This window comes from Orcinus orca, chromosome 17 (genome assembly GCF_937001465.1).
Source record: "Orcinus orca chromosome 17, mOrcOrc1.1, whole genome shotgun sequence".
NCBI lineage: Eukaryota > Metazoa > Chordata > Mammalia > Artiodactyla > Delphinidae > Orcinus > Orcinus orca.
In genome coordinates this window covers 474,959-498,649 of record NC_064575.1, presented here as the reverse complement: position 1 = coordinate 498,649, position 23,691 = coordinate 474,959, and the positions used below count along the sequence as shown (strand labels likewise).

General features: G+C 44.6%; 1 protein-coding gene and 1 long non-coding RNA gene across 8 annotated transcripts in view; one reads left to right on the top strand and one right to left on the bottom strand.

Moving 5' to 3' along the window:
• PRKDC (protein kinase, DNA-activated, catalytic subunit) overlaps positions 1-9,603 on the top strand; it is a 150,603-nt gene extending 141,000 nt beyond the window's left edge. For all 4 annotated transcript variants that reach the window (XM_033437691.2, XM_033437690.2, XM_004275029.4 and 1 more), the window contains 10 exons: positions 447-651; positions 1,502-1,569; positions 2,060-2,280; positions 2,514-2,606; positions 4,621-4,710; positions 4,897-4,968; positions 5,049-5,250; positions 5,694-5,882; positions 6,479-6,618; positions 8,050-9,603. In XM_033437691.2, coding sequence (XP_033293582.1) covers positions 447-651; positions 1,502-1,569; positions 2,060-2,280; positions 2,514-2,606; positions 4,621-4,710; positions 4,897-4,968; positions 5,049-5,250; positions 5,694-5,882; positions 6,479-6,618; positions 8,050-8,254 — 1,485 coding nt within the window. In that variant the 3' untranslated portion in view covers positions 8,255-9,603. The remainder of the gene's footprint in view (positions 1-446; positions 652-1,501; positions 1,570-2,059; positions 2,281-2,513; positions 2,607-4,620; positions 4,711-4,896; positions 4,969-5,048; positions 5,251-5,693; positions 5,883-6,478; positions 6,619-8,049) is intronic.
• LOC117203340 (uncharacterized) lies at positions 444-23,207 on the bottom strand. Of its 4 annotated transcripts, none has more exons than XR_007472566.1 (3): positions 20,466-23,207; positions 19,979-20,137; positions 12,708-14,507 (listed from the first exon to the last, which is right to left on the bottom strand). It is a non-coding gene; the product is annotated as an uncharacterized LOC117203340 (long non-coding RNA). The 4 variants fall into 4 exon arrangements; XR_007472565.1 differs by lacking the exon at positions 19,979-20,137 and having other exon boundaries at positions 20,466-20,626; positions 20,734-23,207; XR_007472567.1 differs by lacking the exons at positions 12,708-14,507; positions 19,979-20,137 and adding an exon at positions 444-1,368.
• Between the last annotated feature and the right edge of the window lie 484 nt (positions 23,208-23,691).

Below are 23,691 nucleotides of genomic sequence, written 5' to 3'. Positions count from 1 at the left end.
CTGCATCGGCAGGCGGATTCTTAACCACCGCGCCAGCAGGGCAGTCCCTGGGCTGTTCATTTCCATTGAATTATGTCCTTTATTTTGTACTTTGTTCCTACTTACTCCCATTGTCATGATGGTGCAGATCAGCAGCTGTACAACGGACACAGGTTAAAGGATTTCCCCATGTATTTAAAGCCCTTATTAAGAATTTATGCTCAGAAGTCACCGCTGACTGTCATCCTTTCCATCTTCTCAAAGGCGCACAAAGACAAAAACAAAGGCAGCCTACTGTGCTTTAAGAGTGTTGAAACATTCAAGGAGAGTGAAACTGTCAGTTAAAAGTGCAGAAAAAAACCCAATACAACTTGAGCCCCTGTTTATTATGAAGATTCGTGAGCCTGGAACTTTTTCAGAAGTTCAGCTAAACATTAATATTTCAGGTAAATTATCATTAATTTCAGGCTTTTGGGAAAGAATTTGATGAACACTTCGGCAGAGGAGGCTCTAAGCTCCCTGGCATGAGGCTCCAGGACTTCCGCAGCATCACCAGCTCGCTGCTTGGGAGGATGAGCAGGGCCTCGAAGGCGCCAGGGAACCTGAAGGAGTGCTCGCCCTGGATGAGCAGCTTCAGGGCGGAGTTCCTGAGGGCCGAGCTAGAGGTTCCTGGTGAGTTCACCGCGCGGCGGGGGTGGGCAGGAGGGTGCTTGGAGGAGAGTCGTGCTGCAGCCGGCACTTTTGATTCTGAGATGGTGAAATCGGGATCTTGACAGTTTTCTTTCTTTAAAAAGAATTTTAAATTCCACATATTTTTCATCATTAGGAAAATCTATAATTACTGTGAGTAGTACGCTTATTAAACGTCTAGTCATATTCCTGGTTAAGACAAGTGCTCAGACGTCCACCTACTAATAACGGTAGCTGGTAATGTCCTCCGAACCTACCCGCGCATGGTAGGAACTGCAGCATCTGAGAAGTGCAGTAAAACGCGGTGTGCCTGCACACGGCTTTGTGGGGTGTGTGCTGGTCCCACCTAAAGCAGCAAGATGATGGTACATGACGTGCCGGCAGGAGGGACGCTAGAGTGGCACTGAGGACCTGCCCTGTCTTCACCGTGGAATTTGCCAGACCGAGTGTTTCACTGTGGTCACTTAGGTCCTTATTCCAGTGGGGAGAAAGGGATTTGGAGAAACAGTTTCCTTTGTTGTTATTAACAGCTGCGCATCACATACCATGAGTTTCAAAAAAACCACCGAAAACAGAGCCTCCTGACATGCAGCTTGACTCCGCTGGAAACAGCACGGGTGTTCGCCTGGGGCGCTGCTGTCCCTGTTTGCCTTTGTCTGCTCCACCCGAACGGGAAGCAGCGTCCACTAGCCTGTCAAACTGAGAAATGGCAGCATTTAAAAAAATACGTCCAGTGAAAACTTGGAGTTAAAACTCCCCTCCTGTTAGACCAGTGGGTGTGTTTTAAATGCAGGGTGCAGCCTCTGAGTCAGGCTTCTGTGGTTTGTCCCAGGTCAGTACGACGGCAGAGGGAAGCCGATGCCCGAGTACCACGCCCGCATCGCCGGCTTCGACGAGCGGGTAGGTGCTGGGCGTCAGCTCCTCAGGTTCCAGGAGAGGCAGCTCACTCCCCATGTCGGTCTCAAGCGCACGGGGTTCTCTGAGGGTTGTGTTACAAGTTTTCTGATGGGAATTCACTGACCTTAATGTGTCCAGTCTTTCAACATCAGTCATGTTGAAGGACCTAGTGAACTCGAAGAATAAACTCTCTGTGTGTGTGTGTGTGTGTGTGACAAACGTATGAGTCTTAAGTGCCTGTAGCGAGTGGACATGTCGTGTGTGGCTTGTCCCCGAGAACGCGTGTCTATAAGCTCTTCACTTGTCACCGGGAACCTGGCACCTCTTGGCACTGCAGCCGGGCAGGAACAGGGACCAGGAGACTCAGTGCCCTCGCTTGTCCTTTGCTCTGTTGCCCTCCTGTGTCCCTGGAGGGCGTGCCCCAGGCCTCGTCTCCCCTCTGGTGATGAGACCCGGGCCCATCTGAAAACGCTGTTTCGTTTGACCTTTAAAGGTGAAAGTGATGGCCTCGCTCAGGAGACCAACGCGCATCGTGGTCCGCGGGCACGACGAGCGCGAGTACGCCTTCCTGGTGAAGGGCGGGGAGGACCTGCGGCAGGACCAGCGCGTCTGCCAGCTGCTGCAGGTCATGAACGGGGTGCTCGCCCGCGACGCCGCCTGTGGCCAGAGGGGCCTGCAGGTGACCACCTACCGCGTGGTGCCCATGACCTCCAGGTGCGCAGAGCCCCCTGCGGGCGATGGGGGCGCAGGGGGCACAGGACTGGAAGGGGTTTTGTCGGGAAGGGGAGGAGGGGGTCCCGTGACGGTTCGGGTTCTAGGTGTCACGGGACATAGGCCAACAGCACAGACGCTGCTCAGCCCGTGATGTTCATCCTCGTGGAGAAAGGGAAGAACTGTGTTCTAGAGAAGCGAGGGCAGGGGTGTTCATGACTGTTCTCTCCTTTCAGGTTGGGGCTAATTGAATGGATCGAAAGCACCTGCACCTTGAAGGAACTCCTTCTGAGCAGCATGTCACGGGAGGAGAAGGCGGCCTACACCAGGTGACCTGGAGTCCCAGGGCCCTGCCCCGGCCCTGCCCGGCCGCCCCAGCCCACAGGTCACCTCCACCCCGCCTCCAGGGACCTGAATTTTCAGGCCCTTTCATTGGCGCCCTTGGCCGCCACCTGGCCTGTACTTTAATCTGCCTCTCCATGGGTGAACAAAGGAAATGGAGTCCGGGGTTCTAAACAGTAGTTGCATATATTTTATCACAATTTTTAAAAAAGGATTAACTTTGGGGAAGAAGACTCTTTGAGGAAAATAAAACAGTAAGGTTAGCAGCTAACATTTAATTATACATTTTCTGTGGCACTAGTCTCAGTTCTTAATGTGTATGAAGTCATTTATTTCTTACAAAAAGCAAGAAGGTGAGTATCGTTGTCACCTTTGTACAGACGAGGCAGCTGAGGCTGGAGAGGTGAGGCTGCCCCGGCCTGTGGGGGGCGCAGGTGGGCGAGTAGGTCCAGGTCATGAATCAGGTGCTTTTTCTGTTTTCCTTTATCCTTTTTTATTTTCCAGGTTTCCTACGATGAGCATGTTATTTTTCAATCAGGAAGTTTTTTAAAAAATTTGTTCCTTGTTCTGTAAAGAAAACTAAGGACAGCATGGCTTACAGCCGTTTTGAAGCAAGGGTTGGCACGTTTGGGGGACCAGCGTTAGGCTGGCGGGGGAGGAGATTCTCCTTACTGGACTCCTGCCCCTTCCTGAGAGCGCCTGCGCGGGGCCGGTGTTCTCATCGGTCACGCTCTCGTTCCTGGACAGTAGTTGCTACGTGGGGCAGTGTTTACCGTTACTTCCATTCACTTGAGTCTTTTGCCTAAAGTTGTTCCTGCTGCCCCTGCAGCACCGGCACTCCGGGGCCAGGAGTCCCCCCTCTCACTTGTGCTTGTGCTGACGCCCAGGGGGCCCGAGCCACTCGCACAAGTGACCTTCCCGGTTCCCACGGCCCCCGCCCCCCGCCTCCCACTTGTAAGATGGGAGGCTGGCATCCGGTAAACACAGGTGTCCAAGGAGTATAAAGTGCTTTTCACATATGGAATTGTATACATTACTTCCCACTACCTTTTTAAAACAAGGCACTTCAAGCCCCCATTCCTAAGATCATTGCTGTTTTTTTCTTAATTTACATGTTGCAGTTTTCCAACCTAAAGACTTTTATCCGGTTGAAACTAGGAGAGAATTTAGATGGAAATGGAGTGGTCTCTTTGTGAAATTAACGTAGTAGCAACTCAGAAAAGATTCACCTTAAGGGATTTAACTACTAAGTAACATATTGTGAAGTTGTTCTGTCTTTAGTGATTATTATTATTATTTATTTTTTTTAAGGAAAACTTAAAACTTTTGATGCAAACGCAAAAGTGGCTAAACATACAAGTAACACAGTGTTTCCACCTGTCCCCACACTGCCTTTTGCCTGTGAAACATTATTGCAAACAAGCTTTTCAAATTCAATTCAAACCCATCGTCATTTAAGAAGATACTTTTTGGCACTCACTGTGGATTTTGTCTGTGTCTGCATACTGGAAATGGTTTAAAAGAAAAAACAAGCGTGGCAGTGTTTAATGACAGAAGCAGACAGGCTGTCTTCAACAAGTAGCTTGTGGTCATTTTGCTTCTTTAGTGATTTACGTGCTTTAAACAAGTTGCATGTGGTGCTGTCCTGCTGCGAGGGGTCCCGCCCAGGGTCAGGCGTGTGGGACCCTATGCCTGCGTCGTCAGCTCATCTTGTTCCTGTGTGTGAAGTGGGACGTTTACTGTATCTGGTGGTTCTGCGCCTGAACTTTTGAACAGGAGATAGCCATGGCTCTTGAGGAGTGATTAAGAATGGATAATGGTGTGTGGAAATCCTAGACCCAGAGTAGCCGGAGTTCAGTGCTAATATTAAATATGATTAAAGTCACGTCTATTTTCCTTGACTCTTCACTACGTTTCAGTGAATTCCTGGTGATGTTTGCCTCTGAAATCAGCAACCCTGGACATCTTCCTAATGCTGATTTCTCTTTCCCTACTTGTTAGTGACGCCCGGGCACCAGCGTCTGAGTATAGAGACTGGCTGAGGAGGATGTCGGGAAGGTGTGACCCTGGGGCCTACGCGCTCATGTTCAAGTATGTGTTGCACCGACCAGTTCACTCTTCTCAAAGTTGCGTATTCACTTTTGTTTCATAGCAAGTGTTGCCTCAGATCATCAAAATCTAGCTGTTATCTGATATTCGAGCTTCAATATAACAAAGAGGTTTAAATTTCCAGTCATGAGACGTTCTAATCGGACATTTCCTATTATTAAATCATAGGGGAGCTAGTCGCACTGAAACAGTCACATCTTTTAGAAAAAGAGAAAGTAAAGTGCCGGCCGATCTCTTAAAGTAAGAGTATTCCCGACTTTGCTCACGGGGGCTGGGGGCAGAGGGCAGAGGGCAGAGGCCACACGGCTGTCCCCCTGCAGGCGGGCCTTCCTGAAAATGAGCACCGGCCCCGAGGCCTTCCTGGCTCTCCGCAACCACTTTGCCAGCTCCCACGCTCTCCTGTGCGTCAGCCACTGGATCTTGGGCATCGGAGACAGGCACCTGAACAACTTCATGGTGAGCTTGGAGACGGGCGGCGTGATCGGGATCGACTTCGGACATGCTTTCGGATCAGCCACCCAGGTGAGTGTGCCCTTCTCCGCTCTGGGCTGGAGTTGCCCTGGGGCTTTGCGACCGCGACCGCTCTGCATACAGTCGGTTTGCATGGTCGTTGACGTTGTCATTCTTGTGGAAAGGGAAAATCTCAGCTGTGTTTCAGCCTTGTGCAGACAGGTTGTGGAAGGTGTGCTGATAGATTAGATAATCGGAGCTAAGAGAAACGTGATCCTGTAAAAAGGTAGGAGGTTCTATGAAGCCCCGTCATGGAAACATCCTGCGTGGATGTGAAGCACACCCTCCCTGACATCAAGCTCCGAGTCTCCGTCTCCATGGCCGTGTCATTGCTCGTGGGCACAGTGACTTCACATCCGTGTGGCAGGAGCTGGTGTGCTCCCCACGCGTGAGCGACAGCCGTGGAAGGGCCCTCCCTCGCATCCACTGCTTCTCACACGTCCTTTTCTCTGTAGTTTCTGCCGGTCCCTGAGCTGATGCCTTTCCGTCTGACTCGCCAGTTTATCACCCTGATGCTACCACTGAAAGAAACGGGGCTCGTGGGCAGCACCATGGTGTGTGCGCTGAGGGCTTTCCGCTCGCGCCCAGACCTGCTCACCACCGCCATGGACGTGTTTGTGAAGGAGCCGTCCTTTGACTGGAAGGTGCGGTGGTCTCTTCGCACTTTGTGCCTTTGTTACAGCGTGCCTGTGATTGACCCACATCTCCTGTTACCTGGTGGGAATGTGTCGCGTTGTGTTGATTACTAAAATACTTACTATTTTGTACAGCACTTTCTCAGAATGAACACTTGGGATCATTGGCTTGGCTTGAAAAGCAGATGAGACGTTCCTTTTGTTTGGAGGAAACTGACTTGAGAGTATTTTTAACCCTTTGGTGATGGTGGGTTTGGTTTTTCTGAGACAAGTTTTAGTTTAAAATCTGTTCCACACACAGTCCTCCTTGATCATAAAGACAGATCGTGCTTTCTTAAATCTCAAGGGTTCTTCACGATACTGCCCCCCAAAAGGGAGCACAGCAATGGCAGCCTCCACAGGGAGGGATCCTTTAAGCCTAAGGGTAAGACCCTCACGGTCGTGGTCACTGTTATCTGTGCTGCCGTGAGAGTGCGTAAAAAGCTGCGGCGCCCTCCCCAGTCAGAGATTCTGTTTATTTTAAGATCGTTACTTGTTGAATCTGTGTGAATGTGATCATGTATACTGTTAAGCAGAGAAAAAAAAATCATGTTCCTTTCCTTTAGAATTTTGAACAGAAAATGCTAAGAAAAGGAGGATCATGGATTCAAGAAATAAATGTAACTGAAAAAAACTGGTATCCCCGGCAGAAGATACATCATGCTAAGAGAAAGTTAGCAGGTGCCAATCCAGCAGTTATTACCTGGTAAGACGTTATTTGTGGAAGAAACAAACACACACCAACACACTGGCGTTTCCGGAAGAACCAATGAACACCATATGTTTATCCTCGGCCTGTGGTGTCGGCACTGACAGATGGAGGGCCACGGCCTGAGGAGGGCGGCCTCTCCACCGCCCTGCAAGGTCCTAACTCTGGAGCCCTTCCCAGTCTGCCTGGGGTCCCTGCACCGCATTCCTAGACTGTTGCATGAATATCTTTACCTGCCCGAGGAGGTTTAGGTTTTAAACTTACTCTTGTCCTTTTTCAGGACAAATGGGACCCTGGCGGCATAGCCCCGAGGTGCGGAGAGCACGGTGGCGGCTCATTAACAAGTGTGCAAATCGGGTTACCTTTAACACAGCTTTCACATTTTTCTGGTTGAGGTCTAAAACAAACAGGAATTTGTAGAAATGATTCACAAGAAGGAAAAAGAGTTGGACTTTCCCATTTAATTAACAATAAAAGGCTGTCTGTGGTCAGTTGTTTTTCGACAAAGGTGCCGAGACCATTCGGTGGTCTTTCCAACAAATGGCAAAGGAATGAAGGTGGAACCTCCACCTCCCACCACATACAAAGTTAATTCAAAGTGGATCAAAGAGCTAACTGTAAGAGCTAAAACTGTAAAATACTTAGGAAGAAACACGGGTAAATCTTTAGGACCTGGGATTTGGCAGTGACAATTTGGCACTCTTAAGTATAACAGGAAAAGCACAAACAAGAAAAGGAAAAAACAGATAAATTAATCAAAATTGAAAACTTTAGTGCTTACCATCAGGAAAGTAAAAATACAGCCCACAGAATGGGAGAAAACATTTGAAAGTCATACAGCTGCTAAGGGACTTGTGTACAGAATACATAAAAAACCCTTACCGCTGAATAATAAAAAGACCACCCAATTAAAAAATGACCATAGTACCTGAACGGACGTTGCTCTAAAGAAGACACACAGATGGCCAACAAGCACATGGCAAGATGCTGACCATCATTAGTCATCAGATAAATGCAGTGGGACTCCACTTCACACCCACTAGAACTGTTGGAATCAAAAAATGGAACATAGCGAGTTGTTCTGAGGGCTGGAGAAGTCGAAGCCCTCGGTGTTTCTGCTGGGAAGGTAAAATGCTGCAGCCACTGTGGGGAGGTGTGGCAGTTCCTCAAAGAGTTAAACGTGGGGTACCATAGGACCCTGCGTTCCATTCTGGGTACTAACCCAAGCGAAGTAAAAGTGAGTCCACACAGACACGTGAAGACAGGCGTTCCCAGCATCCATCATGTTCTGGTTTCCTGCAGATCGAATCTCTTGGCTTTAAGGTTATGAGCAACAAAATATTCTGCGTGGTGAGAGGGAATGTCTGGTTTGGACAGGAAAAATCGTGTGTGGTTTGTGTCTTCATGTTTGTTTAATCTTTTTTCCAGTGATGAGTTACTTCTGGGCCATGAGAAGGTGCCTGCCTTTGAGCATTACATCGCTGTAGCGCAAGGAAGCAGAGATCACAACATCCGTGCCCAGGAGCCAGGCAGTGGACTTTCAGAAGAGGCCCAGGTGAAGTGCTTGATTGACCAGGCAACAGACCCCAACATCCTTGGCAGAACTTGGGAAGGGTGGGAGCCCTGGATGTGAGGTCCTGGGGAGTCAGCAGAGAAGGGGCATGCGTGTGGAGAAAGTGTCCTAAACTTTGATGCAGGCAATCAGTGGGCTCATCGTCCCGAAGCACCAGAGTTGTATCCCGAGTTTAATCTAGGTCATGATGAAGAAGTGAATGCTGGCATGGGTGAATGACTAGGCCATAATCATAGATCAGGTTAGGGTTAAAATGGATGTAGAAGGGCAGACTCGTGCAGAGCACGGAATCAAGACCGGAGCAGATCGCGAGTGCTGTGAGCGGACCAAGAGCTGTGGTAGTTCATTGTGCACGTGAGCGTTCTGCGACCTGCCTCACGGCACCATGGAAATCACACCCGGAAGACTTCGTCCCGGAGACTCTGTGAGAGTCATATTAGCAGCACAGGAATAAGGTCAGGCTATGATTATGGCTTATTACATTTAGAAATGATTGTATTTGACATTTTAGGATATTTTTGTAGGTTTTTCCCTTTCACATTTTTCTCTTCTAGTTTTGACATTTTATGACAGAACTGTTCTCTAGAAGGGAAAGTGTTTAGGAGAGGGAAAAACCTTGGTCTCAGCACTCACTTTTGCTACTCTGATCACAACGGGAAGGTGGATGAAAGAGCTTTGCATCCCAGACTCAGGAAAGCTTCAGAAATTCCAAGTATGAAAGTAGGGATAGCACTAAGCATTCGGGTTCTAGGAAAATAAAAGAAATCCCTGTTTGAAATGAATCCTTATTTGGAGATAAAACATGCGTTCTAGAGCAGCCAGACCAAGTTACAGAAGCAGCTTCCTCTGCACTCGAAGGGCCTCTGTCCCCACCCGGAGCCGATTTCAGGTGGGCTTTGAGCTTTTTGTTACTGTTTTTTCAAACATTTCTAGTTAGAAACTCTTGTATGATTTTGGGAAATAGTAAGTCTTAAGACTAAGGAACATTAAAAGTTTTTTTCCCAAAGTAGTGTATAGCTTTTATGCAGTTTCACAAGCAAACACTTCATCTTATAATTATTTCATTGTATTGCTTGACAAACTTATTCTGATAGATACAGGTTGAATGCATTATGGCATTAATAAGAAACGTTTATGGGGACTTCCCCAGTGGTCCAGTGGTTAAGACTCCATGCTTCCACTGCAGGGGGCTTGGGTTCGATCCCTGGTCAGGGAACTGAGACGTCCAGCATGCTGTGCAGCGTGGCTGAAACATTTAAAGAAAAAAAAAACAAAAAAATTCCAAGTTCCCTTAGGACGGGACGCCTACACACAGCTTCCAATCGACAAAATAAAATCGTGGGGAAAGAGTAAAGATGTAAACTGTAAACACTTTCTAAAATAAAAATTATTTCATCAACTTGCAAGAATTTTTGAAGTGCTGTTGATGACCAGTAACTTCCACTAAGATAGGTGTTTGTGAACTTTGAAATATTGTCTGTATATTGAAGTGACAGCACAGCTGTGGGGTTTGTACTTATTCTCTTTGAACATCATGAAATTGAAGAATTTAAGGACTGGCTTTTCAAAAAAGCAAAGGCCATTGGAATTTTGATAGGGATTGCACTGAATCTGTAGATGGCTTTAGGTAGTTTTGCTATTTAACAATATTAAGGCTTCCAGTCCATGAACACAGTGTCTTTCCTTTTATTTGTCTTTAATTTCTTTCAGCAGTGTTTTGTCATTTTTACTGGTTTTTGATGTTTCTACTTTTCAGTTTCCTTGTTTAAATTTATTCTTAGTATTCTTTTGGATGCTGCTGTATATTTGTAGATATTATGTATTTACAGAGTTTCCCAGTTTCCGTTTTGGATTGTCATTGCTGGTGTAGAGGAACACAGCTGCCTTTGTGTGGTGATCTTTTCTCTTGAAACTTTGCTGGATTAATTTATTAGCTCTAGTACTTATTTTGTGTTATCTTTGGGACTTTTCGTATACAGGATCATGTTGTCTGTGATAGAGACGGTTTTACTTCTGCTTTTCCAATTTGAATATTTTTTCTTCTTTTCTTGCCTGATTGATCTGGCTAGAACATCCAGTACAGTGTTGAATAGCAGTGGTGAAAGAGGGCATCCTTGTCTTGTTTCTGATCTCAGGGGAACGTTTTCACCTTTCACCAGTGAGTGTGATGTCATCTGTGGGTTTTCAGCAATGTCCTTTGTCGTGCTGAAGAAGTTCCCTTCTAGTCTTAGTTTGCTGTGTGTTTTTATCGTGAAATGGTGTTGAATTTTGTCAAATACTTTTTTTGCATCAGTTGAGATGAACCTGTGTTTTTTCTCCTTTGTTAAAGTTGTATATTACAACATTCGATACTAGATTTTCTTTTTAATTTAATCTTTGGCCGCGTTGGGTCTTCGTTGCTGCACGTGGGCTTTTCTCTGGTTGTGGCGAGCAGGGGCTACTCTTTGTTGCGGAGCATGGGCTCTAGGCACATGGGCTCGTGGGCTCTAGAGCGCAGGCTCAGTAGTTGTGGCGCAGGGGCTTAGTTGCTCCGTGGCATGTTGGATCTTTCCAGGCCAGGGCTCGAACCCGCGTCCCCTGCATTGGCAGGCAGTTTCTTAACCACTGCGCCACCAGGGAAGCCTGATGCTAGATGTTGAATCACCCTTGCAGTGCTGGGACAAATCCCACCTGGCCATGGTGAGAAATCCTTTTACTCTGAGGTTGGATTCCATTTCCTCGTATTTTGTTGAGGATCTTTGCATCAGTGCCCATAAGGGTTATTAGTCTATAATTCTCTTATGGGGCCTCTCTGTCTGGCTTTGGTATCAGGGTAATGCTGGGTTCATAGAACGAGTTCGGGAGTGTTCCCTTCTCTGATATTTTCTGGAAGAGTTTGAGAAGGATTGGTGTTAATTCTTTCAGGGTTTGGTACAGTTCACCAGTAAAGCCATCCTTTTCTTTTGGGGAGGTTTTTTCTATTACTGATGAAGTCTCTTGTTGCAGATCTCTTCAGATTTTCTATTACTTGAGACAGTTTTGGTAATTTATGTTTCTAGGAACTTTTGATAAGTTGGCATTTTTATTTCTGTAAGGTAGATGATGTCCCCACTTTTTTTTTTTTTTTTTTTTTTTTGGCGGTACGCGGGCCTCTCACCGTTGTGGCCTCTCCCGTTGCGGAGCACAGGCTCCAGACGCGCAGGCTCAGCGGCCATGGCTCACGGGCCCAGCCGCTCCGCGGCATGCGGGATCCTCCCGGACCAGGGCACGAACCCGTGTCCCCTGCATCGGCAGGCGGACCCTCAACCACTTTCATTTTTGATACTAGTTATTTGAGGTTTTTTTCTTTTTTTCTGAATCAGTCTGGAAAGAGGTGTGTCAATTTTGTTGAGCCCTTCAAGGCACCAGTGTTTGGTTTTGTTGCATCTCTTTTTCTGTGCTCTGTTTTATCTGTGCTTCTAATCTTGACTATTTTCTCAGTTTACTGGCATTGAGTTGAGTTTGCTCTTCCTTTCCTTAGTTCCTAAAGGGGTAGCGTTAGGTTACTCATTTGCAATCTTTCTTTTTTAATGTAGGCACTAAAGTGTGGTGAAATGAAATTTATATTTTAAGGCAGGACAAGAAAGATGTAAAAATTCTTCTTGTGTGTGTGTCCGGGTCTCCTCCATGCCCCCCTAACGTGCAGTGTGTGTCGCATTGCACATTAACCAGAGCTCCTCAAAGGTGGAGCGGCCGCTCAACCACAAAGATCACTGTTCCTTTCCTTCTGATGCTAGCAGTGTAACTTCTTGAAAGAATAGCACTCTTTCCCAGCTCTGTTGGGGTCACGGTGACACGCTGCTCCTTTGTACGTGCTTACCTGGACTATGTATTGTGGTGACGTTTCTATAAAATACCAGTATGTCATTGTTATATACACGATCCTTCATCTCAAAAATGTCTGACTGTGCCTTGGATTTCTAAACAGGTGGAACAGTTCTCAGAATCCTCAGTTTGGCTTGAATAAAATTCCCTTTTTTCTTTCTTCATTTGATTGTTGATTGAATTTTTGTCAACAAGTCTGACCATTGTTTTTGCTACATTCCTTAAATTTTGGTATGCTGTGTTTTTGTTTTCCTTTGTCTCAAAGTGTTTTCTAATTTTCCTCGTGATTTCATTTTTGATTTGGGTGTCTTAAGACTATGTTGTTTAATTTCCACACATTTGGAATCTTTCACTTTTCCTTCTTTATGGATCTCTAGCTTTATTGCATTTGGTTAGAGAAGATATTTCGTAAGATTTTAATCTTTCTTAATTTATGGAGACTTGTTTGGTGGCCTAACATGTGGTCTGTCCTGGAGAATGTTCCAGTGCACTGAGAGGAGTGTGCTCTGTGGTCGTGGGTGGAGAGTTCTGTGCGTGTCTGTTAGGTCTGGCTGGTATGTGGGGTTCAGGTCCTCTGTTTCCTTATTCTTCTGTCTAGATGTTCTGTGTGCCCAGTATTAAAAATTGGGGTGTTGAGGTCTTCAGCTGTTAATGTAGGTCTGTTTCTCCCTTCAGTTCTGTCAAGCTTTGCTTCCTGGATTTGGGTGGGGGTGGGTCCTGCTGTTTGGTGTGTGCATCTTTATAATTGCGATGTCTTTTTAATGGATTGACTTTATCAGTATATAATGCCCCTTTTTGGTCTCCTGTAACAGGTTGTGACTTAAGAGTCTATTTCCTGATACTAGTAGCCATGCCAGCTTTCTTTTTTTGTTTTGTTTTCATTTTATTTTATTAGTTTTTTAAACATCTTTATTAGAGTATAATTGCTTTACAATGGTGTGTTTGTTAGTTTCTGCTGTATAACAGTGAATCAGCTATATACATATCATGCCAGCTTTCTACTGGTTATTAATGCGTGGAAAACATGTTTCCGTACTTTCAATCTGTTTGTGACTTTGGCTCTAAAATGAGTCGCTTGTAGATAGTATATAATTGGCTTATGCTTTTATAATCCATGTTGCCAGTACCTCTGGTGAATTTAATCTGCTTAAATATAAAGCAACTTCTAAATTAGGGAGTACCTATTTCTATCTTATTTCCATTTGTTTTCTACGAGTTTCATCTTTTCCCCCCAATTTTTTCCAAAACTGTTTCCTTTTGTGTTTGATTTGGTTTTGCTAATGTATCATTTCAATTCCCACCTTCTTTCCTTTTCTGTGTGTTTTTAAGTTTTTTCTTAGTGGTTATTCTGATGACTATAATTAACATCCTGAATTGATAACAATATAGTTTGAATTGATACTGGTTCCAACAGCTTCGCAAAAACCCTGCTCCTGTACAGCTCTGTCCTCTCTCCCACTTGATGCTGTTATTGTTGCCATCACAAGTTACATCTTAGAATACTGTATCCCCATTAACATTAGATTTATAATTAGTTTTATGCACTTGTCTTTTAAATCATATAAATAAAAAGAGGAGTAACACACCAAGATTTATTTATATAGTTACGAGATTTCCTTAAACACCCAGCACCAAAAAGATCTCCTCCCACACTTTGCAGGTTGGTTTTGGGCTGCTCCTTCAGTGCTCAGCCAGGCTGCCTGCGACTCCACTCCAGCTTTCACCTTGGAGCCCAAGGAGTGGTGTAAGTGTCAGTGTTGTCAGTTCTCTTCTGAGCTCGTGTCAGGGTTTGGCGTGCAAATGCACTAGGCAGCCTTTGAAGCCCTCGTTCCCCCAAGGACCCTCCTCCGTAGCCTCCTCCCGTCTAGGTTGTTGTTCCGTCTGCTGCTCGCCCCAGCTGCCCGTGGATAGCATGGGTAGTCTTTAAATGCTTTTGATTCGTGCCTCCTGGAAGTGGCTGGAGCTGAAAGAGCAAAGCAAGGGAAGGCTCTGTGCCGGCCCCTCAGGTCACTACCAGACAGGTCAAATGCACAACGACATTTGTGCATTTAGAAGAGCAAGGTCCCTATGGCCACCCCACCCCTTGTGCCCAGAACCGGCAACCCACACTAGGGGCATGGTCTCTGCTGGCAGCTGGGAGCTGGGGTGGCAGGCAAGCACAGAACAGTGGTACTGCACTCACCGAGTTTTCCCAGCATCTTCCCCTGGTTTCTGTAAGTATCTGATCTGAATCCAGCATTCCAAAGACGTTGGTTCTGCCATTATTCTGCCAGCTTGTTGGTAGCTTCAGTGGAGGTACTGATTCTCAGAGGGCCCTACTCTGCCTTCTCCATGACATGGCTCAGATGATCTCCTCTGACTCATGGTTGTCAGGAACTTGTAGAGCTCCTGTGTGGAACTACTATTTGCAGATCCCTGGGCAAGGCACAGACGTGCACTGTATGAGAGGCCAACCACGAGGACTTTCCAGCTGAGAAGGGAAGGCGATGTTTGTATATAAAGGTCCACAGTGTACAGTGAGAGAAACAGCCCCCCAGGGCGCTAGGAAGAGGCTGCCTGTGGCCAGGCCCAGAGGAGTAATGCGCTACAACAGCACTGCTTGATACCCACTTCGTGCAGTGATGGAAATGTGCTAAATCTGTTCAGTGTGGCAGCCACATTGGCCATCAAGCCCTTTAGATGTGGCTAATGTGACTGAACACCTGGATTTTAAGTTATTTAAATTATAGTTGATTCTTGTTCTTCACATCAGTGACGTTCTGTAACATCAACACAGACACTGAACTGGTGAATACTGAACCAGTGCTCCAGGGGGAAATAATTTAGATTATTGGGGGCCTCTGGTCACAATAGTTTCATTGACTGATCAGTACATAACCTTGTTTTACGTGTGTTATTTATTGTCGTGCTATGTATTACATCCCTAGGACTGACTGACTTTATAACTGGAAGTTTGTACCTTTTGACCACTCACCCATTTTGCCCATCCCTTGATCCCCACCTCTGGCAGCCACAGATCTGTGTGTGTTTGACATATGAGTTTGTTCGTTTTACATGCCACATGTAAGTGAGGTCACACGGTTGTCTTTCCACGTCTGACTTACTTCACTTAGTGTAATGCCCTCAAGGTCCATCCGTGTTGTCGCAAATGGCAAGATTTCCTTTTTTATAGCTGAATAACATTCGTGCACACACACAGTTTGCCCTGCTATCCGAAAGTAGAGCGTTCCTGTGAAAACTTTCCTAAGCAAAATGGTATAAAGAGAAGAGCATCCCCCGCTTTTCTGAAGTTCAAATTATGCCGCTTTTACAGAAGTCCCACATTAGTACCCATTTTCACTAACCAAAAGAAATCCAAAGAAGATTTTCGCCTTTATGAAAAAAGCCATTACTGTACTGATGTAAGTCTTTTGTAAAAGCAAAGTGGTATAATGCAAACTTTTGGAAAGCAGGGAGTACCTGTACCACTTTTTCTTTATCCATTTGTCCATTAATGGGATATTCCATGTGTTGGCTATTGTAAATAATGCTACGATAAACACGGGGGTGTGTACGTCTTTTCAAGGTAATGTTTTATTTCCTTTTAATAAATACCCAGAATTGAATTGCTGGATCGTATGGTAGTTCTGTTTTTAGTTATTTGAGGAAGCTCCATAGTGTTTTCTACAGTGGCTGCACCAATTTACATTCCCACCAGCAGTGCACAAGGGTTCCCTCTGCCCACTTTAAACTGTATTGTTTGTTCTTCTGCTGTTGAATTGTATGAGTTCTTTACATATTATGGATGTTAGCCCCTGATCAAATATATAATTTGCAAATAACTTCTCCCATTTGGTAGGTTGCCTCTTTTTTTGTTGATGGTTTCCTTTGCTGTGCAGAAGCTTTTTAGTTTAATGTAGTTTCACCTGTTTATTTTTGCTTTTGTCGCCAAATCCAAGACTGCTGTCAAGGAGCTTACCACCTATGTTTTCTTCTAAGTGTTTTATGATTTTAGGTCTTAATATTTGAGTATTCAATCTACTTCAAGTTAATTTTTGTGAGTGGCGTAAGATAGGTGTCCCATTTCATTTTTCTTATGTGTTTGTTAACTTTTCTCAACACTATTTGTTGAAAAGACTTTCCTTTTCCCATTGGACATTCTTGGCTCCCTTATCAAATATTAGTTGACCATATATGTGGGGGGTTAATTCTGAGGTCACTGTTGTGTTCCACTGGTCTGTGTGTCTCTTTTTATGCCAGTCCCATAGTGTTTTACTTACTGTTGCTTTCTAGTATACTTTGAAATCAGGAAGTGTGATACATCTGGTTTTGTTTTTCTTTCTCATCACTGCTTTCACTATTTGGGGTCTTTTGTGGTTTCATACAAATTTTAGGATCTTTTCCTTTTTCTGTGAAAAATGCCATCGAGATTTGTATAGAGATTGCATTGAATGAATGGACGGCTTTGGGTAGCGTGAAAATTCTAACGATATGAACTCTTCCAACTGATGAATGAACACAGGATGTCCCTCCACTTGTTCGTGTCTTCTTCGGTTTCTTTCACAAAGTTATAATTTTCATTTTCATTGTACATCTTTCATTCACTTCCTTGGTTAAATTTATTCCTAGGCATTTTATTGTTTTTGATGTTTCATTCTCAGTGTATAGAAATGAAGCTTATTTCTATGTATTGATTTTTATATCTTGCAAATTTACTGAGTTCATTTATTATATCAGTAGTTTCTAAAGTTGAGTCTGTGGGGTTTTTAATAGATAAGATTATATCACCTGCAAACAGTGACAATTTTGCTGCTCTCTTTCAGATTTGGATAGCTTTTCTTGGTCTTGCTTGATTCCTCTAGCTAGGACTGCTAGGACTGCGTTGAACAATTTGTGAGAGTGAATACCCTTGTCTTGTTACTGATCTTAAAGGCTTTAATTTTTTTTTATGCATTGAGCATAATTTTAGCTGTGGGTTTACTGCATATGGCTTTTATTAGGTTGACGTATTTTCCTTCTACCCCCAATATGCTGAAGCTGTTTACTATTATAAAATGATGCTAAAATGATGCTATATTTTGTTAAGTGCACTATCTACACCTGTTGAGATGATCGTGTGACTGTTCCCTTTCATTCTGTTAATGTGGTTTTATCACATTTATTGATTTGTGTATGTTGAACCAGCCCTGTATCCTAGGGAAAAATCTCACTTGATCATGGTTTATAATCCTTTTAATAAGTTCTTGAATTTGGTTTGCTAATATTTTGTTGAGGAATTTTGCATCTGTGTTCATCAGGAGTATTAGTCTAGAGTTCTCTTTTCTTGAAGTGTCCTTATCTGGCTATGGTATCAGAGCAATGCTGGGCCTCGTAGAATGTGTTTGGAAGTGCTCCCTGCTCTTCAGTTTTTCAGGAGCGTTTGAGAATGGTAGGTGGTAATTCTTCGCTAAACGTTTGGTAGAATTCTCCAATGAAACCATCTGGTCCTGGTGTTTTCTGTATTGGGAGATTTCTGATTACTCATACAAGCTCCTTACTCATTATTGGCTTGTTCAGACTTTTTCTTTCTGGTTCAGTCTTGAGAAGTTGAATCAATCTAGGAACTCACCGGTTTCTTCTAGGTTGTCCAATTTGTTGGTGTATACTTGTTCTTAGTAGTCCCTTATGATCCTGTGTATTTCTTTAGTGTCCATTTGAATTTCTTCTCTTACATTTCTGATTTTGAGTCTTCTCCCTTTTTTTCTTAGTTTCACTAAGGATTTGTCAATTTTATCTTTTTGGAAAACCAGCTCTTATTGATCTTTTCTATCATTTTACTCATTTCTATTTCTTTTATCTTGGCTGTGATCTTTATTATTTCCTTCCTTATGTTAACTTTGCTCTTATTCTTCTTTTTCTAATTCTTTAAGGTATAAAGTTGTACTGTTTATTTGTGATGTTAAAATGTTAATATATGCATTTTTAACTAAACTTCCCTCACTGAACTGCTTTGGCGGTGTCCCGTGCGTTTGGGTATGCTGTTTCCATTTTCGTTTGCTTTGAGATAATCTTTGTTCAGGAGTGTGTTGTTTAGTTTCTACATATTTCTAGATTTTTCAGCTTTTCTCATGTTTTCGATTTCTAGTTTCATACCATGGTGGTCAGAAAACATACTTCATGTGATTTCAGTCATCGTAGGTTTTCTAAGACTTGTTTTATGCCCTGTCACATGATGTCCTTGAGAGGGTACCATGTGCCATTGATAAGAACGTATCCTGCTGCTGTTGGATGGAATATTCTAGAGGTATCTATCTTTCTCTTAGGTCCATTTGGCTTAATGTTTGGTTCAAGTCCATTATTTCCTTGTTGAATTTCTTTCTGGGTTATCTATCCTTTGTTCAAAGTGTGGTACTGAGGTCTCCTATGATTATTGTATTATTGTCTGGTTTCCCTTCATTTCTGTTAGTATTTGCCTAACATATTCAGGTCCTCCCATGCTGGGTGCGTACATACTTTATGCTTATGACTGTTACATCTACTTGATGGATTGATCTCTTTACAGCATTTACAATGATGACCTTCTTTGACTCTTGTTACCATTTTGTCATAAAGTAAGTGTTTTGTCTGATAAGAGTATAGATACCCTTGTTTTCTTTTGGTTTCCACTTGCACAGAATACGTCTTCCTGTCCTGTCACTTTGAGTCTACATGCGTCCTGAAGGCTCAAGTGGACTCTTGTAGGCAGCATACAGTTGAGTCTTTTTAAAAATATATCCAGCCACTCGGTGCCTTTTGATTGGTGAGTTCAGCCCATCTGCATTTAGAGTATTTGTTGATATGTAAGGACTTAACTCCTGCCACCTTAACATTTGCTTTCTGGTTGATTTGTATTTCTGTTGCTTCTCTCCCGGTGCCCCACGCACCCCCCCCCCCACCTCTGCCTACCTTTGTAAATTTGTTATTCTCTGTGGTGGTATATTCTGTTTCCCCTTTCTTTCTTTGTCTTTTGTGGTTACCATGGGGCTTACATAAAACATCTCAGAGGTAGAACAGTACATTTTAAGCTGATACTAGTGACTCGAATCAAGATGCTGAACGAGGAGGACACAGAGCTCCGCTCCCCTCATGAACACATCAAAAATGCATCTACATGTGGAACAGCTGTCACTGAAAACTAGCTGGAGACTGGCAGAAAGACTCCTGTGCAACCCAAGTCTGTAAGAAAGATCCCCATGACTCTTCAGGTGGGAAGGGAAGAGACGTGATCAGGTGACCTGTGCCCGTGGGAGGGGACTCAGAGGAAAAGGGAGATTCACTCGGGCAGACACCCTCCCTGGGGAGTGGGAAGTTGGAGCCACCTATTGGGTGCCCAGCCCTGGGGTCCAGCAACAGGAAGACGAGTCTCCTTGGCTGGCTGGAAGGCTGTGGGAAGCCTGGAACTCTGCTGGTACGGAGTGCATGGATTTTTACTGGCTCCCAAAGCTGGGCAGAGACGGCAGATTGAAACTGCACTGCTGGCTGACTGGTTTCCTGTGACCAACCCAGTGTGCACCCCAGCCTGAACCAAGCTAACACTCCAGTAGCATCTGCATGTGTTGCAGCTCCACAATGGAGTGAGCGCTGCCATGACCAAGGAAGAAGCCTGGCCACAAACTGCTGTGGTGGCTCGAACCCTACGTGGCATCTGAGCAGGGAAGGGGCAGCCATTACTGGCAATTGCACAAGGCAGCGCATCAGACGCAGACCAGATCTCTGACGGCAGCCAGACCACACACCCCATGCCCTGGCCCTTGCCAACCGCTCCCCCGCCCCCCCGCCACACACACACACACCAGCCCCGCTTGGTCCACACTGGTCCCCTCCGGGACTGAGGGTACCAATACTGGGAGGGGAAAGAGCACTCAGTGGGAGCTGAGCCAGCGCAGGCCTCACCCCACCCCTGGCTCCAGCTCCAGCTCCTCTGTCTCAAGCCCCACCACCTACCAAGTTGACAGCTGCTAAGCACACGGTGAGAGAGTACATGGCTTAGGTTCCAGTCAAATTCAGCTCCCCCACCAAAGCCACTGGACACACACAAACTGTACCAGGGGCGCGTCCCACATAAAGACACCTCTTCAAGACCGCCAGAGGCAACCGTTTCACCTAATTTAACAGAGACAGAGAGAGATGAGCAAAATGAGCAGAAGAGTTTATCTCAGTTGAAAGAAAGAGCAAGGATTCAATGCATCAAGAACAAGAATGCTAACAGAGATTGGTTCAAGATGGCAGAGTAGAAGGACGCACGCGCACTCACTCTCACGAGAGCACCGGAATCACAACTAACTGCTGAACAATCATCGACAGGAAGACGCTGGAACTCACCAAAAAAGATACCCCACATCCAAAGACAAAGGAGAAGCTGCAGTGAGACGGTAGGAGGGGTGCAATCATGATAAAATGAAATCCCATAACTGCTGGGTGGGCAACTCACCAACTGGAGAACACTTAGACCACAGAAGTCCACCCACTGGAGTGAAGGTTCTGAGCCCCACATCAGGCTTCCCAACCTGGGGGTCCAGCACCAGGAGGAGGATTTCTCAGAGAATCAGACTTCGAAGGTTCGCGGAATTTGATTGCAGGACTTCAACAGGACTGGGGGAAACAGAGACTCCACTCGTGGAGGGCTCACACAAAGTAGTGTGCGCATCGGGACCCAGGGGAAGGAGCAGTGACCCTGGGGGAGACTGAACCAGACCTACCTGCTAGTGTTGGAGGGTCTCCTGCAGAGGCGGGGGGTGGCTGTGGCTCACTGTGGGGACAAGGACACTGGCGGCAGAAGTTCTGGGAAGTACTCCTTGGCATGAGCCCTCCCAGAGTCCACCATTAGCCCCACCGAAGAGCCTAGGCTCCAGTGCTGGGTCACCTCAGGCCAATCAACCAAAAGCGAGGGAACCCAGCCCCACCCATCAGCAGACAGGGGTATTAAAGTTTTACTGAGCTCTGCCCACCAGGGCAACACCCAGCTCTACCCACCACCAGTCCCTCCCATCAGGAAGCTGGCAAAAGCCTCTTAGATAGCCTCACCCACCAGAGGGCAGACGGCAGAAGTAAGAAGAACTACAATCCTGCAGCCTGTGGAACAAAAACCACATTCACAGAAAGACAGACAAGATGAAAAGGCAGAGGGCTATGTACCAGATGAAGGAACAAGACAAAACCCCAGAAAACAGCTAAATGAAGTGGAGATAGGCAACCTTTCAGAAAAAGAATTCAGAATAATGATAGTGAAGATGATCCAGGACCTCGGAAAAAGAATGGAGGCAAAGATCAAGAAGATGCAAGAAATGTTTAACAAAGACCTAGAAGAATTAAAGAACAAACAAACAGAGATGAACAGTACAATAACTGAAAACTACACTAGAAGGAATCAACAGCAGAATAACTGAGGCAGAAGAAAGGATAAGTGACCTGGAAGACAGAATGGTGGAAAACACTGCCGCAGAACAGAATAGAGAAAAAAGAATGAGAAGAAATGACCGCGTGAGAAACCTCTAGGACAATATTAAATGTACCAATATTCGCATTATAGGGGTCCCAGAGGAGGAGGGGAGAGAGGGAGAAGAGGGAGAGAGGGGGAGAGGGGGAGAGGGAGAGGGAGAGGGATTTGAAGAGATTATAGTCAAAAACTTCCCTAACTTGGGAAAGGAAACAGCCACCCAAGTCCAGGAAGCGCAGAGTCCCAGGCAGGACAAACCCAAAGAGAAACATGCTGAGACACACAGTAATCAGACTGACAAGAATTAAAGAAAAATTATTAAAAGCAACAAGGGGAAAATGACAACATACAAGAGGAGTCCCATAAGGTTACCCCCTGATTTCTCAGCAGAAACTCTACAAACCAGAAGGGAGTGGCAGGATACATTTAAAGTGATGAAAGGGAAGAACCTACAACCAAGATCAGCAAAGATTTCATTCAAACTTGACGGAGAAATCAGAAGCTTTACAAACAAGCAAAAGCTAAAAGAATTCAGCACCACCAAACCAGCTCCACAACAAATGCTAAAGGAACTTCTCTAAGTGGGAAACACAAGAGAAGAAACGGACCTACAAAAACAAACCCAAAACAATGAAGAAAATGGTAATAGGAACATACGTATCGATAATTACCTTAAGTGTGAATGGATTAATTGCTCCAACCAAAAGACACAGGCTCGCTGAATAGATACAAAAACAAGACCCATATATATGCTGTCTACAAGAGGCCCACTTCAGACCTAGGGACACATAAAGACAAAGTGAGGGGATGGAAAAAGATATTCCAGGCAAACGGACATCAAAAGAAAGCTGGAGTAGCTATACTCATATCAGATAAAATAGACTTCCAAATAAAGAATGTTACAAGAGACAAGGAAGGACACTACATAATGATCAAGGGATCAATCCAAGAAGAAAACATAACAATTATATATGCACCCAACACAGGAGCACCTCAATACATAACGCAAATGCTAACAGCTATAAAAGAGGAAATCGACAGTAACACAGTAATAGTGGGTGACTTTTAACACCTCACTTACACCAGTGGACAGAAAATTAATAAGGAAACACAAGCTTTAAATGACACAACAGACCAGGTAGATTTAATTGATATTTATAGGGCATTCTATCCTAAAACAGCAGATTACACTTTCTTCTCAAGTGCACAAGGAACACTCTCCAGGATAGATCATATCTTGGGCCACAAATCAAGCCTCAGTAAATTTAAGAAAATTGAAATCGTATCAAGCATCTTTTCTGACCACAGCGCTATGAGATTAGATATCAATTACAGGGGGAAAAAAACATAAAAAACACAAACACATGGAGGCCGAACAGTGCATTACTAAATAACCAAGAGATCACTGAAGAAATCAGAGGAAATCAAAAAAATACCTAGAGACAAATGACAATGAAACATGACAACCCAAAACCTATGGGATGCAACAAAAGCAGTTCTAAGAGGGAAGTTTATAGCTATACAAGCCTACCTCAGGAAACAAGAAACATCTAAAATAAATAATTGAACGTTACACCTAAAGGAACTACAGAAAGAAGAACAAACAAAACCCAAAGTTAGCAAAAGTAAAGAAATCATAAAGATCAGAGCAGAAATAAATGAAATAGAAACAAAGAAAACAATAGGCAAGATCAATAAAACTAAAAGCTGGTACTTTGAGAAGATAAACAAAATTGGTAAACCATTAGCCAGACTCATCAAGACAAAAAGGGAGAAGACTCAAATCGATAAAATTAGAAATGAAAAAGGAAACGTTACAACAGACACCGCAGAAATACAAAGCATCCTAAGAGACTACTAAAGCAACTCTATGCCAATAAAATGGACAACCTGGAAGAAATGGACAAATCCTTAAGAAGGTATAACCTTCCAAGAATGGACCATAGAAAATATGAACAGACCAATCACAAGTAATGAAGCTGAAACTGTGATTAAAGATCTTCCAGCAAACAAAAGTCCAGGACCAGATGGCTTCACAGGTGAATTCTATCAAACATTTAGAGAAGAGCTAACAGCCATCCTTCTCAAACTCTTCCAAAAAATTGCCTAGGGAGGAAGACTCCCAAACTCGTTCTACGAGGCCACCATCACGCTGAAACCAAAACCAGACAAGGATGTCACAAAGAAAGAAAACTACAGGCCAATATCACTGATGAACATA